Source organism: Misgurnus anguillicaudatus, chromosome 17 (genome assembly GCF_027580225.2).
Source record: "Misgurnus anguillicaudatus chromosome 17, ASM2758022v2, whole genome shotgun sequence".
In the NCBI taxonomy this organism is placed as follows: domain Eukaryota; kingdom Metazoa; phylum Chordata; class Actinopteri; order Cypriniformes; family Cobitidae; genus Misgurnus; species Misgurnus anguillicaudatus.
Genome location: NC_073353.2, coordinates 29,610,788 through 29,623,015, shown reverse-complemented (window position 1 = coordinate 29,623,015; position 12,228 = coordinate 29,610,788). Strand labels below are relative to the sequence as shown.

The 12,228-nt window shown below is 37.4% G+C and overlaps 1 protein-coding gene across 5 annotated transcripts in view; it reads right to left on the bottom strand.

Moving 5' to 3' along the window:
* lrp1bb (low density lipoprotein receptor-related protein 1Bb) overlaps nucleotides 1-12,228 on the bottom strand; it is a 392,748-nt gene that overhangs the window by 64,230 nt on the left and 316,290 nt on the right. For all 5 annotated transcript variants that reach the window (XR_008647172.2, XM_055216546.2, XM_055216547.2 and 2 more), the window contains 7 exons: nucleotides 11,880-11,999; nucleotides 10,373-10,501; nucleotides 9,627-9,749; nucleotides 8,198-8,338; nucleotides 7,604-7,791; nucleotides 3,523-3,706; nucleotides 2,544-2,629 (listed from right to left, as the gene is read on the bottom strand). Coding sequence is in view for 4 of the 5 variants with exons in the window: in XM_055216546.2 (XP_055072521.2) it covers nucleotides 2,544-2,629; nucleotides 3,523-3,706; nucleotides 7,604-7,791; nucleotides 8,198-8,338; nucleotides 9,627-9,749; nucleotides 10,373-10,501; nucleotides 11,880-11,999 (971 nt within the window). In the remaining variant the exon portion in view is untranslated. The remainder of the gene's footprint in view (nucleotides 1-2,543; nucleotides 2,630-3,522; nucleotides 3,707-7,603; nucleotides 7,792-8,197; nucleotides 8,339-9,626; nucleotides 9,750-10,372; nucleotides 10,502-11,879; nucleotides 12,000-12,228) is intronic.

Below are 12,228 nucleotides of genomic sequence, written 5' to 3'. Positions count from 1 at the left end.
GACAATTTAGTAAAAAAAGTTTGTCCGTTAAGGGCTTCTGTAGAAACATGGCGGCACAAAATGGCGACTTCCATGTAAGGGGACCCTCTGTGTATGTAGATAAAAATATCTCATTCTAAGGTAATAAAAACATAATGGTGCATTATGAAAGGTCTTTATACACCCCTGATAATATAGTTTTGTATAATATTTTCCATTTATGTCAAGAGATCCTTCTAAAAATTACACACTGCACCTTTATGTAAAACTTTAAGTTTTAATAAAATTTCAACGGATGAGTTACAAAAAAATTCAGCCCCCTCACAGTTGTCATTAAGGGCAAAATTAGCTATAAAGAACAAAAACAATTTTGTACCAGGTTGTAAACATATTATTTTCTGCTGTAAAGTTGGGCATTTTAACATGGGGGATTAAGGGAATTGATTCCCTTTTGGAGCCAGCCTCTAGAGGCCAGTCGATGAATTGCAGTTTAAATCACTTCCGTATTGGCTTCATCAGAGAGATTGGAAGGTTCTAACCCAGGGAGCACACATATTAAAAATATATGTATACCTAATGCACTATAAGTCGCTTTGGTAAAAAGCGTCTGCCAAATGCGTAAATGTAAAACATGTATTGCTGGTAATTTAAAAGCAGCGCCGCCCGAGCAATGGGGGCAAGCTGGCATCTGACCCAGCTCTTTTTAACTTACGGGGCAGTGCCCCAGCATTTCAGGCAATGACAGGTTTGATCAATTTATAAAACCAATCAAAACTTCTAGTTGAGCATTTTTTGTGACACAAAAATTAAAATTAATAATATATATTTGAATTATATTATATTTTAAAATATTACATTTGCCCTATCACTTGGAGTAGTGGTTCCCATTCCTGATGTGAAGTACTGTATAAATGTTAAGCCAATGAGAAAAAGCTTAGTAAATTGCTAAATAATCAAAAATACAAACTGACATTAAAATCTAGGACTGTTCACGCTTAACACAAGCACATTTTCTTTCACGTATAGCTCCACAAGCAGAGAGACTATTTAATGGCTTCAATTAGTTTTCTAAGGGCTTTGGAGGCAACAGACAGTGTTGTTATCACAGCGATGTCACCACGGCTCCTAATTGGTCCTCTATTAGGTTTTTTACGAATCTAGCAGCTGGATAGCACTATATATCTTATGCTCTGGTCTCTGAAGCCCATTAACAATTTGTGACCCGCTCTGGCGAAATGAGTCGGAAGTCGCAACGTTCCGTTTTAAGATATGAGCCGATAATGTGGAAAAACAATGAAATTATCAAAAAATATATTTTTAGCTAATATCAAAGAACAGACATTAAAAAATAATCTCCCAAAGTTTCGTAGTCCAAATAATTGAGTAAAGGTGTTTAAATGACTATTAAAGTTGAAACAGTTTTACTAAATTGCTTCTCTCAAATCCTCTCGTCACCTCCGAGCATTTCGGGGGATCCCCTAAAACGCCACTCTCTCCCCAAATATGGTGTTACACGTTGTTTTAGAGCCAATCAGAAATCTTCATAAAGGCTGATCATTTGTCAATGGGAAACCCCGGGGCACGCGATTGGTCCAGCCATCCTCCTGTCATACTCACAGCACTCTCCTCTCCTATTTAACTCCTTTTTGAATTGGTTACAGTGTTATTGTCAACTAACCTACACAAAGATATGATTACATAGGCAAGCATTATTGTTTTCTTTTTGCTCGTCTCTCTTCCTCTCAATTTCTCTCACACGCGAACGCGCGCGCGCACACACACGCGAACACACACACACACACACGTGCGCGAACACGCACGCGCGCACAGACACACACACACACACACACACACACACACACACACACACACACAGTTTTGTGGGGACATTCCATAGACGTAATGTTCTATTCCCTTCCCCTAACTGAAACCCCAACCATCACAGAAACCTTTCTTTATTTTCAATAAACATCATTCTGTTTGATTTATAAGCTAGTTTCCTGGTTTACTGTAATGGCATTTATATTAATGTCAAATTAAGCTGTAAAATAAATAGTTTATCCCTTTAAAAATGCAATGGATTTTGAAAGATATCTACAAAAAACGTGCAAAAAACTTTAAAGGCGTTTTTCTCAGGTTTTCAGTTGGAAAAAGAGGACAGACAACCTTAATTCAAATGTCTATATCCTTAAAACCATTCAAGGTATGCCTTTGACTAGGATCTCATTTGAAAGCTTATGGTCTCCTCTTTTCATTGATACCAAAATCTCAATTTTGAAATTTGGGTCACTGTGACTCATTTTGCTGGATCAGGTCACATTTTATGTTGAGGCACTTTTCAATGAAGCGTGATGTAATAATATCAATAAATAAATGAGAAGTTCAGATGCAAACGCTGCTAAACGCCACCTCCGACAAAAATGATAATGGCCATCCAGAAATATCACTATGTTGACTGAACCCATTAAGAGTCTGATAAAAATTGCAAGAAAACATGCACTTAGAGGATTTTGCATCTGAGCTCTTCAAATGTTATTAGAAAAACATCGGACATAGAGATTTACCTGTTTCAGAAGAGTGTAGTTGGATCCATCAACACTTAATTTTCTGATTTCGTGAAGATCAGCTAGTATTAGAAATGGCTCTTCAGCTGAAAGAGACAAACAAAAGAATTTGTTTTCATATAAATTGTTATTGTGCAAGCTCCACTTAAAGGGACACTACACTTTTTTTGAAAATGTGCTCATTTCCAGCTCCCCTAGAGTTAAACATTTGATTTTTACAGTGTTTGAATCCATTCAGCAGATCTCTGGGTCTGGCGCTACCACTTTTAGCATAGCTTAGCATTAATTAATTAATTAATCCATTAGATCTGTATTATAGTGCCGGCAAGAGGAAGGTAGCTTCTATTGTTAAAGACCCCCCTCATCCTTTGCTCCCATCGGGGTGTCGCTTTAAAGTTTCACTGGCCAAAAATAAAGCTTACAGAAGCTCTTTCATCCCAACTGCAATTACTGTTTTAAACAAGGCCAAATAGTTTTATTAACTGATATGGCTCCTATTTTATTTATATATATATATATATATATATATATATATATATATATATATATTGGGACTTGCTGATGTATCTTTCCGTGCATTAAATAGCCAAGCACTTCTAGTTTACAGCACAACTGTGCATCACAATACTTAAAAGTACTGCAAAAACAAACAATGTGCATGTGTTTTTATAATGTCACAAAGTAATTTTTATAACTTTTGAGAAGTACACTAGCAAACCTCATAAAGCTAAAAGACAAGTCACAAAATATTATTATTTTTTAACATCTTAAACCCAATTTTTTCTTATTAAGCTCAAGTTAACACAACTTAAAATCAGCATGCTAGTTAAGTTGCTACACACAACTCTCAATCTGGAGATGACACATTGTGATTCTTTTATTACTACTATTTCTCTAAGCTTTATAAAGAATTGTATATCTATCCAGTATGGCCGTTGGTGTGCTCTTGGTGGAGTAAATAGCAACTCTGAAGCATTACCTGAAAGAGACTTGCAGCTGTTGAGGTCTTTTCTGGGCACTTCATAGCCGTCTACACACAAACACTTATAGGAACCGTAAGTGTTGATGCAGGTTTGACTGCAGGGTAGACTGGTGGAGCATTCGTCAATGTCAACACATGTTTTCCCATCATTCTTCAGGTGAAATCCTGGCCAGCACTTACACTACATAGGTGAGAAATTATAGATTTTTTTTTATTACAAACCAACACATTTCTATGCATGAAACAGAAAACTGAGCAATAGTCTTCACCAGCGAGTGTTAGCCAAATGTTTAAGGCAATATGAATGGAAAAAATGAATGCGTTTCTATGACAGCTATTGATATATAATCCTACAGATTCTTTTACATACAGATCGTTAAAGGAATATTCCATTTTCTTAAAAGAAAAATCCAGATAATTTACTCACCATCATGTCATCCAAAATGTTGATGTCTTTCTTTGTTCAGTCGAGAAGAGGTTGTGTTTTTTGAGGAAAACATTGCGGGATTTTTCTCGTTTTGATGGACTTTGGTGGACGCCAACAATTGACACTCAACACGTAACAGTTTTTTCAACGGAGTTTCAAAGGACTATAAACAATCCAAAACGAGGCATAAGGGTCTTATCTAGCAAAACGATTGTCATTTTTGACAGTAGGAATGGCAAATATGCGCTTTTGAAGCACAGCTTCTCGTCATGTAGATCCGGTCGTGATGCGCCAGCTGACCCCACACAATACGTCATCACGTCAAGAGGTCACAGAGGACGAACGCGAAACTCCGAAAGAGCACCGTTCCTACGTTGTTGTATGTCAACTGATACTAATTAATGTCTTTGTGTCAGTTTATTGTTTACAATGGTCCGCAAATGTGCGTTTTATATATGTACACGTGACCTCCGTACGTCACTACGCATTTGCGTTAGGTCGCGCTGGATCGGATCTAGACAAGAAGTTGTGCTTTAAAAGTGTATATTTGTTATTTTTATTGTAAAAAATGACAATCGTTTTTCTAGATAAGACCCTTATGCCTCGTTTGGGATTGTTTGTGGTCCTTTGAGGCTCCGTTGAAAAAAACTGTTACGTGTTGAGTTAAGTATTAATTGTTGGTGTCTGGTAAGGTCCATTAAAGTGGGAAAAATCCTGCAATGTTTTCCTCAAAAAACATAGAAAGGAAAGACATCAACATTTTGGATGACACGGTGGTGAGTAAATTATCTGGATTTTTCTTTTAAGGAAATGGAATATTCCTTTAATGTACATCCTTTGCAAGATTTGCAATAACTAATACCAATTATTCTGTATTCTATCATATAATTAATTTTATATTTTACAGTTTCATGATTACATATAGTTTTACCCTATTTCTATAATATTATATTTATTAAAACAAATTATTATTACTATCTCTATTTCATGTTTGTTTGTTCCACAATGTGTTTTATTGGGCAGCTGCTTTGCAAAATTGCAAAATACGCTACAGAAATAAACTTAAATTGAATTTGAATGTTGCTATTTGTTATATTTAACCTCCTAAGATCCGAGCTTTGTTTTTTTTCAGATTTCTTCCAGCTATTTTGGAGTTAGGAAGAACCAATATATAACAACCAAATATTTTTCTTTGAACATGAAGCAGTGCAATTTTCCACGTTTTTGTACAACAGGTTCCAGTTACACAGAATTAATTATTATGGTGCAAGCAACAAAATAAATGTTATGTCCATTTTTGTGGACATCCATATCTTAAAGCCTAACAGTAATCATCATCTTTAAGTTTCAATGTTATGAGAAAATAAACATTCAGCATGCATGATTTAGAACAACATCCACTGTTTGAAAGTTATGAATGCAGCAAAAACCGACTTATGTTTGGAGGTCTTAAAGTTTTGTTCAACTTTTCTTTTCTCTGACTTAGCTTGTACGTCTATCGAGATCTTTCCTGCACTTTGCTCATTCTATAACCTCAATGACCTCACGATGATCCCTATTTAAATACCACGGTGAGCGAGGTCAGAGTCATCACCTACAGTATCTCATTCCTGCTTGCCTCTATGCATCCATATGATGCTTACAACATGACCTTAAATGGCCTCTTCATTGATTTTGAGGGGGAGATATTTCTTGTTAAAAATTGGACACTGCCATTCCCTGCATCCAAACAGCTCTGATGATCACAGGTTATGCAGAGATTAGCTGTAAGATAAGATGTAAAGGAATAAGCAATACAATTATTTTCACAAAAAGGCTTTGCCTCTAAAAGCTCCCGAAGGCAGCTTATACAACAGAGTCCAGCTAGTAAATGAGAGCTGTGCTGTAAGTAAACTTCAGTCCCCGACCTCAAGAGGTGCTAGCGACAGACACTGTAAGTCATGGCCTTTAATCTATATTTGTTAGAGCACCTGACTCCCATGCTGGACCTTTGGGGCGGGTGCGAGCAGGACCGGTTACCAAATAAGCCTAACAAGGACAAATTGTTCCTCCAACTTTTTTGTTCTTTGAGTGTTTACTTTAGTACTGCTACTCTAGTATTCAATGAAAGGATGTTGGTGAAATAAACACAGGCCAGTGCTGTGATTTACAGAAAATCCATTCATCACAGTTACAGTAGTGGCAAACACATGAAAGAGTTCACGCTGATGTAAAAAGCTGCCACGTGTATTTCAGATAATAAAAAAACAAGCCTCAACACATCTGGCTACTGCAAGATTAACAGTGCAGAAACACAGCAACTCATATATAAACAGACATTATATCTCTGAAAGACATGAACTTTAAATGTTGTTCTAGCAAACATTGTGAATGTTATTAAAGCTCGCTTCCTGTGGTAATTTACTTCTGATACAGATTTTGGTCTTGAGGGACACAAGAAGCACATGTTTAAATTGAAACGAATCACAACCACTGAATTGATTATGCATGTCTGTAAACAAATAATAATACAACAAATAATGAAATGACATTATGAAGGACAGCTTTAAATAATATTTTCAACAACAAACCCCAAATTTTGGCATATCTCTGACAAACTTGATCATTAATTTATTATAGTTCAGCATGGCGTGGACTCCGAAGGTTTATTCATACTGTATGATCTCACTAGGATTTGAAAGCATCTGTGTTTAATTTACAATAAAATGAGGGAATTTGACCTATTTTTTGTCCTACAAATCGTGCTAAATCTTAAACATTTCTTATTTATTAATGTTAAATTAGATTTGTAGGAACAGATTTTTAGTGCCAACCTTAAAGGGACACACCACTTTTTTGAAAATAGGCTCATTTTCCAGCTCCCCTAGAGTTAAGTATTTGATTTTTACTGTTTTGGAATCCATTCAGCTGATCTCCGCGTCTGGCGGTACCACTTTTAGCATAGCTTAGCATAATCCATTGAATCTGATTAGACCATTAGCATCGCTTAAAAATAACCAAAGAGTTTCGATATTTTTCCCATTTAAAACTTGACTCTTTTGTATTTACATCGTGTACTAAGACAGACTGCAAATTACAAGTTGCGATTTTCTAGGTCGATATGGCTAGGAACTATACTCTCATTCTGGCGTAATAATCAAGGACTTTGCTGCCGTAATATGGCTGCAGCAGGCGTAATGATACTATGCAGCCCACTTGGTAACTTTTAATAGCAGGGGACTATTTTCGGGCACTGCGTAATATCATTGCACCTCCTGCAGCCATGTTACGGCTAATAATCAAGTCCTTGATTATTAAGCCAGAATGATGGTATAGTTCCTAGCCATAGCGACCTAGAAAATCGCAACTTTTAATTTTCTGTCATTATTAGTACACGTTGTAACTACAGAAGAGTCAAGTTTTAAACAGGAAAAATATCGAAACTCTTTGGTCATTCATTAAGCGCGATGCTAATGGTCTAATCAGATTCAATGGATTATGCTAAGCTATGCTAAAAGTGGTACCTCCAGAACCGGAGATCGGCTGAATGGATTCCAAAACTGTAAAAATCAAATGTTTAACTCTAGGGGAGCTGGAAAATGAGCCTATTTTCAAAAAAAGTGGAGTGTCCCTTCAAACCCAACAGTATTTCTGCCATCATGACTGACCAACCTTGTATCCCACTGGTAAATCTTGACAGTCCTGCGTACAGCCGCTGACACGACGGTTCAGGCATTCATTAACGTTGCAGTTTTTCTCATCTGAACGATCTCCACAATCATCTTTCAGGTCACATAACGACTTCTCAGATATACAGCGGCCATTCGAGCACATGAAAAACGAACTGTTGCATAAGCTCTCTAGAAAAAACAAAAAAAGTGAAAAAGCACACAAATTAAAGAAAAAATATAAAGAAAATCAACAACCTGAACTTGTTATGTGGAGAACCAAATTGAAATCGTACAAATGCTGAGGGTGAAACATACATTTGATTGGACACCTCGAAGCTAAAAAGCACAAAGGCTGGATTCCAACTAAAAGCCGAATGTTATTTTCAGCTTTCTGTCACTGGTGGTAAGTGCAAAGCTTTTTTATAAATTCTCGGTACGCTTAAAAACATGCTATCCCCGCAGGTCAAAGTTATCCACTTCAGCCCTCTGCTTTTATCCATGATGTTCCTTGCCCACTTGTATTCTCAGATCTTCAGTAAAACCCCACACCCATCAAGTCAAACATATTTCAGGTAGAGTTTTACAGGGTCATTACCGGCAGCCATGCATTTAAGGTTGAGAGGCAGCTCATCAGAGCGGTCAGGGCAGTCTGGGTAACCGTCGCACTCCCACTGGGCGCTGAGCAGGCATCGGCCATCAGCACAGCGAAACTCATCCGCCCCGCACGAACGGTACACTGCATAAAAAGTGGAGACTGTAAGCATAACAGCACCCTGAAGGGATTGGTTCATCCATAAATAAATCTAAACGTTATCATTTGCTTGCCATATATATATTTTACTGTCAAATGTTGAATTTTAGTTGTATTTAGTTTACTTTTATATTATATTTAAAAATTAACAAGTAACAACAAGTAATTTCTAAGACACAAGTAATTAGTGTCACCAAACAAACTGCAGAAATAATGCACTCTAAAAAGTGTTAGGTTGTTTTAACCCAGAGTTGTGCCGATATTTAAAAGAAAACACAGCTGGGTTACAAATGACCCAACGCTTGGTTGTTTAAACCCATGGTTGAGTAACAACAACCCATCAATTAAAACAACCCAACGGCCAAGGTGTTGCTGGTATAGACCCCTTAATCGCCCACGTAACCGTGACGTCACCAGTCTAGCTGGAGGCAAAAAATAAGGAGGAATTCATAGCGGCGTGCTAAAAGTTTTAGGTTTTAACTTTAAAATGTCATCTCGATGTGTTTTTGGCTGCCAGAATAGAAAGAACAGCACTTTTGGTTCAAAAATAAAGTTCCCAGCAGACATTCTTTCACAGAAAAGACAATTGAATGCAATACGGCGTACAGACTGGACGGAGATTATCATAAATAATGCTCGTGTTTGCAGTGCACACTTCATATCAGATAAAATAATCTATGCATATGTACTTGTGTGTTGGTTTTATCTAGTACAAATCAGCAAGTTTCTGTTTTATAGGTGAAAAGTCGCCAACCGCGCTATTGTTTAGCTTAAATGTTAAACAAACATACAGATAGATGTGTGTGCCATCCTTTGAATGGTCTCTTAAAATAATCCACATTGCAAATCATAGTTAGCCCAGCGATAGGTTACATTAGAAAATAAGAATAAGCCTTGAGAAAATTCCCCAAACCACCCGAAAGTAATTCATATGCTGTCTAGGAAATATCCAAATCCTGGTTAAAATCGAGAGAGTTAATTTACAAAAATAGCTGTCACAATCCCGCAGAATCAGTGACTGTACATATTCAGACAGTTCCTAACCTTCTTCTGCATCCATGTTTAATAAATCCCTCCTAAAATGTGCTAGCTTATGCTTAGCAACATTGCCTCCACGGCTCTTTTTGCCTCCAGCCAAGCCCCGCCCACCCGGAGACGTTGCAATGTAAACTTTTAAGGGGTCTATAGAAAACAGTTTATATTTAATGCATTGTTATGATTAACGTATTTGTTGTGCACCTTAATTCATAAACTTCGGGTTACATACACTTACCACATTCAACCGATTCATCAGAGCCATCTCCACAGTCATTGTCGTGGTCACAAACAAAGCGTTTGGGAATGCAGCCTTTGTTTAGACACCTGAATGAATTCTCATCACAGGTATTATTTGGAGCTGGGGGTAAACATTAGGACCATGAGCTTTATTAATAAAAAAGCTGTGGCTTTGGTGTACTAGACATAGCAGTCAAACATATCTCTGTTATTGTCTGGACATTACAGACACAAAAAACATTACAAATGAAGTGACTGGTGAAGTAGGGGAGAGCGGGGTAAGTTGTCACATGGGTAAATAGGCTTTATGCCCAGCTGCACTACTTCCTGAACTTCAGCCAGCTCCTTATTTCCTGTCTGCCATTATTGGACAAACTGATTAATTCACGTGTGTCTGATTATTGTTGTTGTGACTACTGAGGTCAGGCACACCTGGATTAATCAGTTTGTCCAATAATGGCAGACAGGAAACAAAGAGCTGGCTGAAGTTCAGGAAGTAGTGCAGCTGGGCATAAAGCCTATTGTCACACTGTTCCAAATAAACAAATTTATTATCGATTTTTATCAATTTTATTGATTAGTTGTTGCAGCCCTAATCTCCATTCAATTTTTTTAATCTTGTCTAAGCATATATCAAACTGCCAGTTATAATGAAAGCCCAACATGTCTCCTAGAACAGGAAGGTCCATCGATAGCACATTGACATGCAGCAGACATTTTAAACAGATCAATGGGAATATTTACCACAGCCAGCCGCCGCGAGCTCATCGCTGCCATCAGGGCAGTCTCTCTCCCCGTCACATAACCAGCGTTTAGGAACACATGCGTAAGACCCTGGACAACTGAATAACCCTGGAGCGCAGGTCACAGAGCCTGGACAAAATGATAGTAATGAATCACTAATTGTTGCTTTGGGCTAATGCTTATAAATGACAGACATTAACTTATTGCATAATTGAATATCTAGAGAGATAACAGAATAAAGCAAAAATTCATATAGTGGGAAACATTTACTGCAGAAGTTAAGTGTAGTTTGGATTCGATTCTGAAAAGTTTGGTTTTCTATTTAATTGCACTTATTATTAATATCTCCTGTTGACATTTCATTACAATCCAATTAAACAGATATTTATCACAAACATTTATTAATATATTGCAACATGATTGCATACTTATAATTGGGTAATTTATAATGCTTGTATCCTATTCAGCTGGTATAGAAACTTAATGAGGACATGTACAAAAATAACTAGAAGAAATGGATGGAAATTTTTCAGTTAGTAGAAGATGTTTAGCAACAAAAGAGGAACTACACCTTACGGCGCAATAGCACTCTTGGGAGTAGACTTCGACTCGCCTAAAAAGTCCGCTCCCCTTCTTCCTCTCATAATGGGAGAGGGAGGGTGTTACTGCGCCGAGTCGAAGTACTCCCAAAAGTGCTATTACGCCATAAAATGTAGTTCCTCTTTTAAATCCGCTTAGAAAAGCGCTACGTTTTATTTTGTACCACCAAACTTGCTCGTATAACTACTCGTCTTAAATAGGAAAAACGTTGATGTGTTTGGTCACTTCTAACTTTATCTCTGAATGGTACCATTGAATGAATGGGGCTAAGCTAAATGCTATCGAAGTGTCGCAGCGCGCTCCAGCACTTCCGTGCACGCACACAGATGATAGAGGGATGTATCAACAATTCTTAGTTAACGTAATAACATATTTTAATATTGAAAATGAGTAGACTATTCCTTTAATGGACGTATCAAGAGCATTCAATCAATATCATCATCTTATTTTTGACAGAGGTAGCATTAAGCGCCTTTTGCATCTGAGCTCCTTATATATAACTTGGGGGTTTCTACTGTATTACACTCTGTGGATAAAGTGCAATAATCATGGATGATTCGCCTGCGATAATGAATGGGATATTGCCTAGCTTTTTAGTAAATTACGGCTCTTTGTAGTAAATGCCGCTCCATCTGAAAGCAGGTGATGGTGATTTACTACTAATCAAGGAACTGGCTTTACCCAACGAGATGTGCGTGACAATCTCATGCGATTTATCGCGCAGGCCGACTGTAATTTATGCAAGCGCCCATTTACCTGCCTTACAGTAAGTACTGGTTGAACTTTACAACATCTAATTTACATTCATAAGCCAAGTTGATAATGTGTCCCCACACACACTTTCAGATCGTTCTTACGTCCTTGGTTATGAGATACTGTATGGAAACAGTGGTCATACAGTACATACCACAGAGATCCACGCTTTCGTCCAGCCCATCTCCACAGTCATTTTCCCCATCACAAAGCCATTGTTTAGCGATGCACTTGTTCTTCGAACAAGCAAACTGGTTCCACAGACAGGAGGAGTCTATCAACAAAAACATTTGAAAGCCTCAAATAACTTTGCTTAGAAAAGTGGCAAACATAATTTATGACTCATGTCATACTGTATGCCAAATGGTTACATTATTTCCAAATATAAAAAACAGGCTAAAATTTATGACACGAAATGTCTGGAAGTGGCTCTTACATAATGTGGCAAAAAAGCTAAACAATTGTGTTTTCAGTAATGCTGTTGTATAACTTTTATCCTGTCA